The sequence below is a fragment of the Sceloporus undulatus genome, chromosome 3 (assembly GCF_019175285.1).
Source record: "Sceloporus undulatus isolate JIND9_A2432 ecotype Alabama chromosome 3, SceUnd_v1.1, whole genome shotgun sequence".
NCBI classification, from domain to species: Eukaryota; Metazoa; Chordata; class Lepidosauria; order Squamata; family Phrynosomatidae; genus Sceloporus; species Sceloporus undulatus.
In genome coordinates, this window is record NC_056524.1 from 83,397,450 (window position 1) to 83,412,956 (window position 15,507).

A 15,507-nucleotide genomic window follows, 5' to 3' on the forward strand; every position below is an offset into this window, starting at 1 on the left:
ATCTCAAGTATGCGTACTTACCGACACATAAGTTGTTACATTTTTAATTTTGATCTGTCAGGTAAGTTTCATTGTAATAAGCTAAATACACATTCTAAATGTGGGGGGACAGCAACACTTACACAATACTTTTCTAAATCATCATTAGGTATAAGGACACACAGCCGAGGTTATTGTAATAGGACTCTCTGGATAATAGCAGTGGAAATGACTAATCATTTGTTGTTCCTTCATTAGTCTGTGGCCATACGTGAAAGGATATTCTCAAACCTCATGGTATTTGTTGTTTTGGGGTATACTATGAGAATCTATGATAATGCTTCTGAATCTTTCTAAATATGATACTAAGGAGTTCTTACCAGTTATTACTTGCTGATGAGAAAGAGCACCCTGGGGTCTTTTCCTCCCTCAGCTGCAGAAATCTAAAAATATAGAATCATAGAAGCGTAGAGTTGGAAGAGACCGCCAGGGCCATCCAGTCCAACCCCTGGCCATGCAGGAACTCTCAGTCAAAGCATACCCGACAGATGGCCATCCATAAACTAGTATTGCTATGCTATCTTACTGGTAAGTTTAATATGTGCACACCACTCAATTTTCTTTTTACATTAGAAAATTTTATTATTTTTCTTTACCAAGTGTAAAATTTTACATTCATATTAAAATACCTTTATATATATGGCCAAATGGCAGTATAGATTGTCTAGAACTGTAAGAATAGCTCTATAAAGAAGTCAAAATCCCTCTCTCCTCCCAAACAAACACTGTTTGATTTTTACTGCTTGTGTTTATTATTTTACTGCCAGTAAATACACTGGACAATACTTATAAGCCTCTTAAAACTTTTCAGAGGTTTTATTTCTTTACCAGAGTATAGCAGGCGTCTTTATTTCTTGGTTGAAATATGTCCCATTTTTACATCTCATGCCTTTTTTCTCATGATAATAGGTTTTGTTGCTATTGAATCCCAAAGAAGCAAAGTGTAACATTTAGACACAAACATGTGGCAGGGAGAATCCGCCACACACATGCCGTCTTTGTGCCCTGTTCAGAAGTCAATTGGTGCTTTCGCATTCATTTCCATACAGTTACTCTGTATCCTTATAGCACAATATTGTTCGAATGAACATTTTGTTTGGCAAAACAACTCCACACTCGAAAACAGTTTCAAAAGTAAATATCATATTAAACTAAAGCATTAATAGGAAGCATTTAGGCTTAGCATTGTTTTTAACTGCTGTGTATATGATCACAACTAGATAAACTGTAACAAGGGAAAACATTAGTGCTCCTACTGAGACCTCCACTAACCTCTTTTCCCGAGAGCACCTCTACTAAATACCCTGGAGCAAAGTCTAGGATCACTTACATTCCAGCAACTCTCACTGGGAATTATTCAATTAAAGGAGCTATTTCTCCACCCCTTTCTTCCCTTCTAGAGGTCTAGATATACAACAGATATTTATTGAAACATAAGCTGTACAGGTGCCCAGTATATCTACTGACTTTTCACATGGATTTTCTTTCCATATTAACCATTTAATACAGTCAGATTTTATTTAAAATATGCATGTGTAGTTCTTTAAGCCACATACAACAGCACTTGTGTGCGACTACAAATAGAAAGAAAGGAAAAAGAAAGAAGATTTCTATCTAGAAAAGAGACCACAAAGGTATTTTGCCCCATTATATCCAAATACAGTGTTTAAGTACTGGGATCTCCCACAGATTTTACTATATTGAATGTCTGGAAAAGTTTGCTGAGGTTCACTTCAGAGTAGCTACTCATGTCCAACCACTGGTCCACTGTGTTCTTCAGTTTTCTGTACATTTCCTTGACCTCATTGTTCAAGAACAACTGGCTCTTCAATCGATCTGTTGGGAGAGAGATAAACAACAAATTAAAATAGCATGTGGGTGAGGAAATAAAAAGTATTCCTGGAAATCATCTCTCTCTCTCTCTCTCTCATATTGATAACTTATCTATACATTTGTGTGCACTCTGGCATTGGGTTACTGATTTTCAAAACCAGATTTGCCAGAGTTCTTCTATTCAAGATGCCTCTAGCTGAGTTTCCCATTCTGTTGCCTGCCTTTTAAAAGAAATACTTTGGTCAGCATGTTTAGGAAAGTGTCAAACTTGCTGCTTACAAAGAGACTGCATCCAGCTCATCAAGGAATTAGTCAACCTTCCTGTCATGCCCCAACTGAATTGGTGCAACACCTTCTGTCAGTAAATGTCAAGAAGCACTGTTTGTCCATTAATGCTGAATAAATGGGGCAGGAGGAACAGCAACGAGATTCAGCTAGATCACCAGAACCAACAGGTAGTAGCTGCTCTTTAAAGAGGTGTTGTGAAGGGAAGAGAAAAAAATCTATTTAATGGCATGGTTGTCTGGCAATCTGCTTTCTATGTCCAGAACCCTCTCCACTGCCTAGATTATTGAAAATATTTTCAGTGATGAGAGAAGCTGGGAACTTGTCTTAATTGCCCCCTTGTAAATCACTGCAAAAAGGCTTTGTCTGAAACATATTAAAAATGAGATGCACGTTCTATTCCACAGTTCATCTTCTCTCAAAATTTAAGAAAAACCCATTGTGACAAGCTGTAATCAGAAAATATGGAATTCTCTTGATGAATCAGTTTATGTACTTGTGTATTCATTTGAAGAAATACTTGCAGGTTCCTCTCTCACTACACATGGTACATATGCCTTCTACAAATTTGGTGGCTACGGCAAGCAATTTTCATATTTCAATCAGGTTTTCTTATTTGTGGCTATAGCTGTATTAAAGAAACACATTTAAAAATACCAAAGTCAACAGAGAAGAAGACAGGAAAGCAAGAATCTGCCCTATACTAGGTCAGGCTATTTCCCCACCTAGCCCAATAGTGTTGACTGAGTGGCAGCAACTTTCCTGGGACTCAGAGGCCTTTCACATCATCTTTGATTGGAGGCACACAGGACTGAACCTAGAGATCACAAGGGGAGATGCAAGGGACAGAAACTTCTCCATGCAAAGCTGGTGCTCTATCAGAGAGCTATAGTTTTTTTCCTCAAAAGTGTTGTTATGTAAAGTTACATGCTTCAGCCATGTCTACACAACTGACTCAGTTAAATACCCAAATACTGGACAGTTTTGAGAGTTGTACACTCATCCCTCCACATTCGCTGGGGTTAGGGGCATAGGATCCCTGTGAATGTGGAAAGACTGCTAATAACAAAAACACTAAGTTTTTAACCTGAGAGACCACCTCTCTAGGAATCTCTAGGACTCCTAGTGCAACTCTGTGGTCAACATCTGCCAGACACTGACCATGCAATTGTGCTGGAGGAGCTAGAAATGCCTAGTGGAGTGTTCTCTCTAGGAATCTCCAGGTCCTTCAGTGCGACTTCTGGTTAAAGCTGACCACAGAGTTGTGCTGGAGGACCTAGATATTCCTAGAGAGAACATATACATAAAATCCGGGAATAATCAAATCTGCACAAGTCAAAGCAGCAAATGTGGAGAGATCAATGCATTTGTATGTATGTGTGCACGTGCACACATACACACACAATTCTCTTGATGAATCAGCAAAGGCAGGCAAACACACACACACCAGAGTGTTTTGAGGGACTGTACAGATTCAAGAGGGATATTTACAAGGGAGCAACACAACCACCATCACCACAGCAGCAGCTTTGCAATAAACCTAGGTTTTTTTCATGGAGTAGTTTGATGGTTCAATGGTGAAATCACTGTAGGTTTGACACAGAGAAAAAATAAATAAGGAAAAGACACACTTTTCAAAGCAGGAAAAGGATTATATGACTAAGTTTTGCATATTACTAAAAATATTAAAAATAGTTACAGTGTCAGGACTGGCTGAAGTCATTTTGCTGCCCAAGGTGAAAGATAATATAGTGCTCACTCAGACATGCTGTATGCAGAGGCTGAGTAGAGTGCCAGTTCATTACTTGCAATGAAGTAGCATTCTTCACTATACCTGATGATAGCAGGAGAGCTCAAGAGAATCAGATAGGTTGTATGGCACACACAGCTCTCTTGTCTAAGAAATGAAAACTGGTCAGGGGGATTCAGGAGAAATAACTAAGGGATTGCTGTTCCTGCATCCGCAGCATTGGCTGCCTGAAGCGGTTGTCTCATTCTGCCTAATGGTCCAGGCCAACCATGGTCAACAAGCTCATTTCAAAAGCCATAACAGGGATGATTTCTCAGCAGATGAAATGCACTGCTTATGTAAGAGTTTATATAAGAAGTGAATCAGGAAGCCATCTCAGCAATACCAGGTAGTTTTACACAAACCTTTTATCATCTCAAGCCCAGCTTGCCACCTGTAAAATGTAAGTAATAACACTACTGGATGTCATTAATACCTGTACTACTGGCCCTTCTTCCCTGGATATTAAAAGGATTACTGACATAACACATGTTAAAAGTATAGGTACATTGGTGGGGAGTGCTCCTACATCTTCTTTTGCTCCTGGACTCTCAAGTGAACCTTGTGGCTAGGATCCCTTTTGCACAACGTCACCTGTAGTTCTAAGTGTGCCTGTTTTTTGGAGGTGGGCTGTTGCACTTGGTCCCACTCATGATGAATATGGGGCTGTCATTTTAAAATGGTTCAAAACTTCAGTTACTGCAAACAAAAAATAGCAATTGTAGTCAGGGCTAAAGCCCCTCATCCCTGGAGAGCCATTCAAACTAGTGGTTTGAATGCTGGACTAGGACTCTCAGGGTTCAAATTCCCACTTGTCCATGAGAACCCACTGGGTGACACTGACCAGGTCACACTCTCAGCCTCAGAGGAAGACAACCCCCTTGTGAACAAATCATGCCAAGAAAACCCTGTGATAGTTTTGCCTTAGGGTCACCTTAAGTCAAAAGCAATTTGAAGGCAGACGGCAGCAGCAGCAGCAGCAGCAACAAGACCCCTCCCTCAGTGTAGTATTTTATTCTATTGTTGTACTTTACTGGCTTCTAGTCCATTTCCAAAGCTAGTGCAAAGTGCCATCTCTGATAAAGCTGTAAACAACTTGGGATCATCTCCTTCTATGTATCTGCTTTTTGCTCAGATCTTGCAACTGTCTGGGATCATCTGTGGGTTGCACTTGACTTGTACATAAGCAGCAATTAAAAAAACCCTGAGCTGACTGTTTTTTTTAAAAAAATAGTTGTTAGATAACTGGATGGCGCTGAAATCTCTTTATTGGCAAAAATCACAGCTCTCGGGGAAAAAAGCAACCAATCAACCATTTTTAAAAACTCAGTCCCCTTCTTCCCCATTTTTTGGGGAACACTGGAGTATTAGCCCTCTTGGTATTGTAAAAATGGTCTTAGGCTTGCACACCACTGATCTAGATCTACAGTTAATGGGAATAAGATGTCATAAGTATCTTTCTGTTCCAATAGACCACTGGATTGTCCAGTCAGCAATTTGTTAGTGATTTTTTAAAAACAAGTTGGTTTCTCTGGGTTAGAACCAAGGAGGTAATTCTAGTCACAGAAAAAGGTCCTTATGTCTGTGATCAAGGCTTGAATAAAGACAAGACCTCTGTGAATGAAAGCATGTGTATGTATATCTGTGAAGAGCTAGTGATCCCTTCCCCCTTTTCTCTTTTCCTGTAACTTTCTGAATCTCCATCCAAACCTTTCACAATGTATTGTAAGGGAACATTCAGGCCTAAGAGACCTGAGGGCATCCATTCTCTGCGCAAGACTCTTCTCACAGAACCTTTATCTGTTCTGCTTTTTTGAAGTTCTAATATTATAGGATTGCTTCAAGAAGTTCATAATGCTAACTGTACTGAACTTCTCTAAAGTAAAGGGTTTTTTTTTTTAAAAAAAGTAAACAAACCAGCAATACTTCCTTGCCAACAGATGAGGAAATTTTCCACACAGTGGCTTCTACTAATAACAATGAAAAGGCAGAACATAACTTGCCCTAGACAAGAATGTAAAAATTCTTCAACTGAATTCTAAAATCTTAAATTTCTTTTAGGTGCAAAATTTCTAATTTTAGTTGGAGGATTTTACTGAAAACTTTAAACTACCTTAAATATATATTAGTATTTCATGTAAATTCCCTTCACAGAAGCTGAAGGCAATGTACAGAAATATCCAGTCCAACCTTCCCCTAGTAACATTGAGGCTGGCAGGTCTGGGAAAGATTGACTGGCTGAGGGTCATCCCGTGGGTTTCATAGTTGTTGTGATATGTTCAATCCAATTCCTGGATCTACTCTATTCCTTGTTCAAAACTATAAGTGTGCCACCATATGAGACATCTTCGTCACAGATGTGACAGGCTTCAAAGGGTAGAATTTGATTTTGTCACATATTCAGTCTTTGCTACTCTTTACTGTTCAACATTGGCTCAAGAACCCTCTGTTTTTCAGATGCCTCTTAGATTACCTCTTCCTCTTCTTTAAAATGCAACTGAGAATTTTACAAGGGATTTATACATGTATTTCATTGGGCTTTTCCATCTATTTTACAAACTTCACTCAATTAGGTACAGCATTCACACATTTTATTTATTGTGTATGTAAATACATCTAACTTTGATGTATCACCGACATCTGAATTCAGTTTGAGCCTGTACTGTTCAGCTGAGTTTATTATACAAATTGAGCATCCATAATCCAAAATGTGCCAAAAACTGAATATTTATGAACGCCGACCCTGATGCTAAATTCGACACCTGACTTTATGTCCTTACATATAAAATGGCGTAGGGTACCAGACAAGGTGGTGATAAACCCCAGCTGTGAATTTTTCAGGCTCCTTCACCTCTGGGGAGCCCACCAGCCACCCACTTCTGTCTTTGGGGTGACAAGGTGGAAGAAGGAGCCTATGGCCAGGGCTTGCCTCTGCCTCATCTAATGCCTTGGTCTTGCTTCCTAGCCTGGTGTATATGAAACATAAATGAATTTGAGTTCAGACTTGGGTCTCATCTCCAAGATATCTCACTATATGTATGCAAATATTCAAACATCTAAATTCTGAAACACCTCTTGTCCCAAGCATTTTGGATAAGGGATAATCAACCTGTATTTTCTGACTTCAAAGAGAACCAGAGTACTTAAAGGAAAGATAATAAAGTAGGCCTGTGAATATATTTAACTTGGATGTTAGAAATGAAATTTTATTATTTTTTTCACGAAGTACTGCGCAGCCACACAGTTACTCATTTATCACTCTATTTTCTTTTTATCTTCCAAACACATTTAGCATAAAGAAAAATAATTCAAAATCTCATTACATTCAAATCAATTCAAAGCAGAAAGATTTCTTTTAACGCTGACATTAATGCAAGTGTCCATTAGTAACATGTATAAACTGGGAAGCCAAAAATTAAACCACTTTCTTCTATTCTCAGTGTTCAATATTTATATTTTTTTTCTTATCAAATATCTGATTTCGTGTTGATTGTTTTCCTTCTCATTGTTCATCTGCAGAATGCATGGCCAGCCAAGAATTACTCTGCTCAGTTCCTTCCCTCTTGAAATGAAATCTTAACTCTACGAATTCAAGTTTGTTTTTGTTAAACAGATTGCTTTGTATTAGGTCTCCTCCTCCCACTTGTTTTTCTTTCCTTCTCCTTTTTTTCATTTTGTTTTAATTAAATAGTAAACAGGTAAGAAGGATCTTATTTTTATCTTGGTATAGTGTCTCCTTGTCTTGACCGCTAGCTTTTCCTTACCCAACTATCTTAATCAGATATGCTCTGGAAAACTCAACACAAAGCCACTTCTAGTTTACCAATATAATTGTTCTTTTTTTGTTCTTCATATTTAAACATTAACATTACAAAGCAAGCAGAAGTAAGCAAAAAGGTAAATAGGAGGAAGTTAACTAACAACAAGGATGCCGACACATCCACACATGTGCGCAAAAACACTTCTGCCTATATAGCAGATGTGTTGCCAATTTTTTCTACCAACTGAAGTTTATGGAGTTGCTCCAGAGACCCTCTGAACTCTGGATGGCTACTTCTATGTTTATGGAAAGTTGCTGCCTCAAGGAGGACGGATGGGACTGAGAGCCCTTGTGCTTTGGATTCTGGATGTAATTTTCAAGGTAACCCATCAAAACTCATACCAACATTTCTTAAGAGAAAGTTGCTACAAGGAGATGCGTTAAGAAAAAGACTATGTGAAATTAATGAGATGTTTCATTCTGAAATATAAAACAACAAAGATGTGCACACTACCAAATTCAGGTTCTGGCTACATCTGCAGTACAGCAGCACTATGCATTTGAATGACAGAAGTGCATCCGATGACTGGGGAGAATAGATTTAAAGAACTGTAGTAATATAGAGCCAGGAAGATGAGAGAGGACACAGCTCCTGATGTGTTTACCTCCTCTGCTGATGGGATATTGACTTTTCCCACCAGGTTGGTTAGAAAGGGGACTATTTGCGCTGCCACACAGCAGAGTAAGAATGACAACCAGCATCACTCTGTGCTCTTCTTAGTAAAAGACAATTGTGACCGCTGTATATCACACAGTCAGTCAATACTTTCAGGTTACCATACCATCCAATTTAGAGATGCATATAAAAGCTTATTTTTTCTTCCTAAATGACACTTTAATCAATAAAGCAGTTAATCCTTTCTGAGAACAAAGTTATAAAATGACTGGAATTGCTTGTGGAACATTTAGATAAATGTGTGGAATATAGTTTCATATCAACTGTTACCATAGCTTTTATAGAATATCCACATTTATATCAGAAAAAATCCAAATGCTCTTTCATAATATAAATAGAAATACTATGCAAATGATAGCCAGGTTTTCCACATATAAAAATATTTTTAAAATATATTATTCATTTTTAAGATGTAAAAACTAAAATTTGGACAGCATCAATACTTAATATTAATTTAAAAAGTGGTATTATTTTGAACTGACATCAGAAACCAACTATATTATGTGATGTGATTAACACTGAACCAATACAGTGCTAGATCAACATTTTAAATATTTTTGTTACATGGTTTTTCCTTATAAAAACAGTGCATAGATAACACAAAAGCAAACATTAGTTATTAGCTTTTGTTTGTATGGAAAGTTTCTGTACTTTACATCTAACTGAGTGGACAACTGCTTTTCCTACTACAAGAGACTGATAACACACACACACACACACACACACACACACACACACAGCCTTGGCATATCCTATTACACTTGTGTATTAAACACTCAGTGCATCATTCCTGTTCAGGGCTCTTGCTAACAGTTTGATCTCGAGACTTAAAGAATGTATTGAATTAGAAGCCATTAGGACTGATTTTTTTTAAAATGTCACCTACTGGTTATTGTATTTTAATCATAACAAGCAAAGGCACAGAGGCAGCATGCTCTGTTCTAAATATCTGTGTTTCATTTACTTCTGTGCAAAGGTAGCAAACAACAGTCATTCATAATTGGTTCTGTCAGATCTTATACAGTCAGTCATAATTGTCTGTCTAGAGGTGTGTCAATTTACAGCAAGTTAAATAAATATTCTGTCAATTATGGAATCAGTTAAAGCGAGTCTTTTTTTTAATTACACTAGATCCCCACTTTATAATACACAGGACCCTTATCCATGGTGTTAACCTTAGCTTTGCCATTCCTGCTATGTAAATACAGAGGGAGGGAAAGCTGTAGCAACAATACAAAGGTAGCTATACAACATCATTGCTGGTAGAAAATAGGAAAAGAAACGTCAGTCTACTAGATTAACATAAAAGACATTTTACGATACAGAATTTCTATTAGGATGTACAAACAAGCCAATGAAATCTTGTATCTAAAACTAAAGCCACGGCACAGAAATAGGTTGCATACATTTCAACCAATTTACACATTATGAGTTTAAATTAGTGAAAGTTACAGCGGTTTCTTTAGGATATCAAAATCTATCTTGTGGTTTTCACAAAATGCATCCTATATCTTCTCTCTTATTCATTCAACGCCTAACATTTGTTTTCTATATTCTTTCCGATTACAAAATGCTATTTTAATGTTTCTGTTTAGAAAACACCTGGTATGCCTAAGTATCCAAATAAGTAACCATTCTTCTGTTCTGTCTTGTATAATTTGAGGGCAGAAGAACATATTTACTGCAAAAATTGTGTCTCTTTTAACAACAAGAAAAATTCTTCACACAAATGCCACTGGAACTATTGCCATTGGCCACCAAAGCCCATCACCATTAGTATAAAAACAGAATCTTTTTCAGTAAAAAATAATTGTCCTGATTTCTCTTGTGCTGATACATGTGTATAACATCTCGGCTGCATAAAAAATAGGGCCCGAGTGTTTTATTACAGGGTTCCCCTAATATTTAGAAGTATCATTATAAGTTCATTCACTATTGTCTAATTTGGCTTCAAATCAACATGGGAAGCCATTTTCCTTTACTATAGGACAGTGCCATGGAACAGAGTTATTAGAGATATGAGGAAGGAGGTCTGACTGATAAAGCTGGCCACTTGGAAAAGCATAAAGAGCATGTAAGGGGGATATTGTAGGCAGGTATTCAGAAGGTGAAAGTGGTGCCTTTACCATGTTCCATGAGAGCAAAGTTACCCTGAAAGTGATAAATTTATTTCAATAGGATGAAATGATTGTATCAGGGTTGGGCTAAAAAGGTGTTTTGTATTTGTACCTCTGTTGGAAATTGCACATGCCCCCTTGCTGAGGATATAGAAAAAAAATACTGTCAACCATACCGGACAGAATTTATTTTATTTATTTTTGGTATATGTGGGGGGAAACATTGTGCAGGATCATTAAGCACTGTTGTATAAATAAAGTTAGAAGATCAAACGAAAGAGGGGACTCGGGTTAAATGCTGGAAGACAAGCTTAAATAAAGTTCTAAGAAAAAAAAAGCAAGACATGCTGTAATTCCAAGAACCTATTACTTCAGACAATTTACTTCAAAAAATAAAATCAGAATGGTAAATGATTACCCCAAAGCAATCATGTCATCATCACTGAAAGATGGAATAAAATAATTTTTTGTGAAGTGGCTGAATGAGAGCAACTTAAAAGCCACGGAGCCTGTCAGAAGCACATTATTTCTTTTTACACCCCGTTTCCCAATTCATCTCAGTGCTGCTGACTAACCTTGGCTCCCAGCAGGTGGAGCATTTAAAATAAATAGCATTTCCTACAAAATGCGCTCCAACTGCCCCATGACAGACGCTTCCAATTCCTGGCCAGCCACTGGATCAGCTTCAGCGGTATCTAACAAGGTGTAAATACAATAACAAGCATGTAATTAAGTGAACATGATGAAGTTAATGGAGATAATTCATTCCATTTTGGGCTTATGAATATTCTATTAGATGTTATCAGGCAGCTGGAATAGCTGTTAATTTAATCATCATTCAGACCAGCAAAATGTTCTTTGTGCGAGTATAATTGCAGAGAATGAATAATTGATTTGACAATTGTACCAGTGGATTTCAAACAGTTCTGTGCGCTCTCAGAGCAGGAAGGGAGGAGAACTGGAATACTCAAAGCAGTGAAGAGGTGGCAGAGAAGCCAGCCTGTAAATTGAACATTATCAGGACACAGATAAAGGACAATTTTTATTTTATCAATGCAACACAATTACATTACAGTGTGCTAGTAATCACTCTGCCCACACTTTAAAAAGGGAAATAAATTACTCTTCATGGAAAAGGACAAAAAGAAATATCAAAACCGTTTAGAAACCATTGATATTGGATGTTTAATTTTTTTGCATTATATTTCATTATAGGAAATATCAAACTGTGCTTGAAATTGCTGGCACATTTAACTCTGTTACCTGCAATCAAATACACAGATTGTATTTTATATGTATCTCTGAATTACAGCATGTTCTATGAATTACAATGATTTTTATTGCAATTTTAAAAGAATATCTACCCATATATTTATAATATATTTATTTTAGTATATAAAGGTACTGCATATCTAAAGCATCCTAAATCTCTTTTGGACAAAGTGAACATTGCTAAAAATATAATGCAAGGTGCTGTGGCTTTTATTTTGCCTCTGTAGCAAAACAAGGAATACATTTAAAGTGAAGTATCATCAACAAAGGCAATTTCCTTCACAAAACTTGCTTTCAAGCAGTGAAGGCCTGGCTGGGCCTTTAAAGACATTTCACTGCCATAGGCAGTACACACTGCTATGCAAATTATATTTCCAATAATGGAAACCCAAAGCAATGTTACAAATGTGAGAACTATGCTGATATCTGTAACCTAGCCCCATACCAAAAAGGAGGAAAGAATTAAAGTACTGTAAATTATTTCTAGTTTGAGTAACCATTTCATAGTCTCAAAAATATCAGAGTAAATAAATGGGAGAACTGTAGCCAAAGTCTGGATGCAACACTTGTTACGTGTCTCTTGAGAAGGGCACATGTAAAATATCTGATGTTCATTGGATTCTATTAGCTCTTACAAACACTTGCTAATAACTCACTGGATGCTCAGGAAAAGATAGGCAACGAACCCCTAGTGTATAAACAACAGCCAATGAGCACAGGTAAGACTTGTCAAGAGAGCTCTTGCAGATATGACAAGATGCAGAAGTGAGAATGGGTGGTTGAAGCTTCACTCTGGCTGGAAAACACATTTACTAGGGAGCAAGCCCTAATTAACACAGTGGAATTTACTTGCCTATACTGTTACCTGCATGTACCTTTTATCACTCCCTGATTACCACTTTTATTGCATTTTATTGCATTTAAAATATAATATATGCTGCCTTGAGAATCATGGATGATACTTTGAATGAAAGAGAACACTGGGGTATACATGTGTAAGTTGCGCTATTACTATTCCAGAATTATGCTACGTGACAGCATTAGGTGGTGGAAAAACTTGTATACCTTCAAAGATATAGATTCTCCTTTGCATAGACAACCATGGACAGAACACAGACACTTCACTTTGGAAGAGTGTCCTTTCACTTATTTACACTTTCTCCCATTTCCTCTTCTGTGATTTACATGGTCACTGTTAGTTAACTCTCCTTTAGATATATTGAGAGGATAAGATTAAGATGAGCCATAACAACTAAAATTAATGTTTAGATGTAGCAATTTACATAATGAACCACTTTCCAGGGTTCCATTTATTCTTTCTATATTAACAGTGTTTCTTCAATAGTACACATTAATAATTCTTCTAGTTTAGTTTGAAATTGTGACTACATTAAACAGGAATGAACAAGCTTTCCAGTCCTGCTGGGGCCACTTATGGCACTGGATCCAGGGATGCAAAAGTGTGTGAGTTGCACACATGCTGCCATGCAAATACACACACACACACACACACACACACACAGACACACAAAGAGCAATCATTTTTCCTTGCTGAATGGGGAGTATTTGCTCTCTCTCCTCTTCCACAACAAAGGAAGTACAAACTGTATAATGATCTCTGGGAGAGGCAGTGGATCTCTCCAGCTTCGTATTCAGTGATTCTTCTGCACATCACTCTTTCCTTGCTGCTATAAGCAGTGGTAAAATACTTATCTGTACAAAAGTGACATGAAGAAAAATTTGATGATGGTGATGTGTGTGTGTGTGTGTGTGTGTGTGTGTGTGTGTGTGGAAACACATGGGAGGACAACTAAGGTCAAGGAGGTACATGCAGTCATGTCACTATTACAAGGGTGTTGTGCACTCCTGTTAAAAACAATATTATTGAAAAATATTATTAGGCAATGCCTAAACTTGTCTGTTAGTTCACCTTCAGAATTATGAAGGGCAGAAATAATACCTGTCTATTCTTTCTGCTTCATTTTGGTAAAAAATTATTCATATGATTTACTTTCAGTTTTAACTCATCCCCCTTTCTCCATCAAAGGGCAGATGGTTGGTATTTAGTTACACACTTTTCAGTGAAAACTGGTGAAAAACACAGTGACTAGGGCGCTGACAAGAGCTCATTTATGATTCAAATAATGCTAGTAGTGAATCAACTTCACAATTCATAGTTTGGCCCTGGGCCTGATTAATTTTTTAATGTTTAAATCCTAAATGGTTTGGGTTTTTTGAAAGACTGCTTCAGATTCCATATGGTCTGACTGCACATTGTAGTGGCGAGGAAGGCTTTGCTTCATTTCCTCACCTAGGCCTGACTTTCTCACTAGTGCCCAGGCTGTGGAATTATCTGCCTCTTAAGATCTGATTAGATCCTACACGCATGCATGCACATTTACCTTGCTGGGCATATTGTCATGTCAGGTTAAAAACCTGTTTCACAGTTATAGCTTTATCTGTGTTTCTATCTTGCTTGTTCTCAGATTCAAAACTGTACAGACATTTACATTTTTGTCTGGTTCCTTTTAATTGATTTTTTTTAATATTGCCAACTGACAGCTACCATGAACAATCCTCTGTGGCAGAACGTGCAAGGATAAATATTTTTGGTTTAAAAACAGAATATAAACATTACCCAGATACACTCCATTTTGCATTTGAATACTGGTAACCACATACAAAACACAACTGAAATAGTAATGCTTTACCCTCAGACACCTCCACCTATGTGAGCACTCAAAAAATGACAATGAATTGGGTCAAGTGGCCTTCCGCCTTTTGCTCACGCTGAAGATGAAATCTCTGATGCAATTCATTTTACTTGCTAAATTCAGTTCTAGATGTTAACATCCAACCAACCAGTCAAATAGACTAGAAACTGTCAGAAATGTAGGATAGCTCCAGTTGTGAGACAGTCACCCTGGTAGTCTCAGACAGACAGGAGGGATATAAATAAATAAATAAATAAATAAATAAATAAATAAATAAAATATTATTATTATTATTAGCTTAAACAGAAATGAAAGCTAATGACTGAGTATGGAAATGTCCTTTCTCTGTTTGCTTTGTTCTCTTGCATTGCTAAAGAGCCCATTAACACAAATGAATTTTCGGTTGGGACATATATCAACAACTATACTGCTTGAGAAACACCTCAAAACAGAAGAAATAGCCAAAGCCAAATTTTCTACTTCTGAAATGACTTGGTGTCAAATATAGAGATGGGATACAGCAAATTAAAGTAACTCAATTATCTGCAATGACTTTTTTTTTGGGGGGGGGAGTCAAAGATGCAATGGAATTACACTTCAAAAGTGGTGATGACATTACTCTGTTTGGTGTAATGAATAAATGTTCTAAAGAGCATTTTTGAAACACTTAGACACAGCCTACGCAGAAGCCACATAGCGAGAAAAGCAATGGCTTGCATGCCACTGCACCCCCCCATTGTTTTCAATGGGACGGAGCATGCATGGATTTCTCCTTACGCGGGGGGTGGGGAATCCATAATTTTGGCCCCCAAACCTGTCCTTGACTTATACATGAAGTTCACTTATAGTTGAGTATATATGGTATACCATTTTCTCTTAAACAATTCATAGTGTTTCAATACTGGGTGGAAAGGAGAGATTCAGCAAATCAGTGGCAAAACCTAAATGCATAGTTTGTTTGG

The 15,507-nt window shown here is 37.3% G+C and overlaps 1 protein-coding gene across 1 annotated transcript in view; it reads right to left on the bottom strand.

Annotated features, from left to right (window-relative positions):
- Window positions 1-213: 213 nt before the first annotated feature.
- POLA1 (DNA polymerase alpha 1, catalytic subunit) overlaps window positions 214-15,507 on the bottom strand; it is a 353,950-nt gene continuing 338,656 nt past the window's right edge. The window contains 1 exon segment of the mRNA XM_042458289.1: window positions 214-1,875. Within this exon segment, the coding sequence (XP_042314223.1) occupies window positions 1,706-1,875 (170 nt within the window). The 3' untranslated portion in view covers window positions 214-1,705.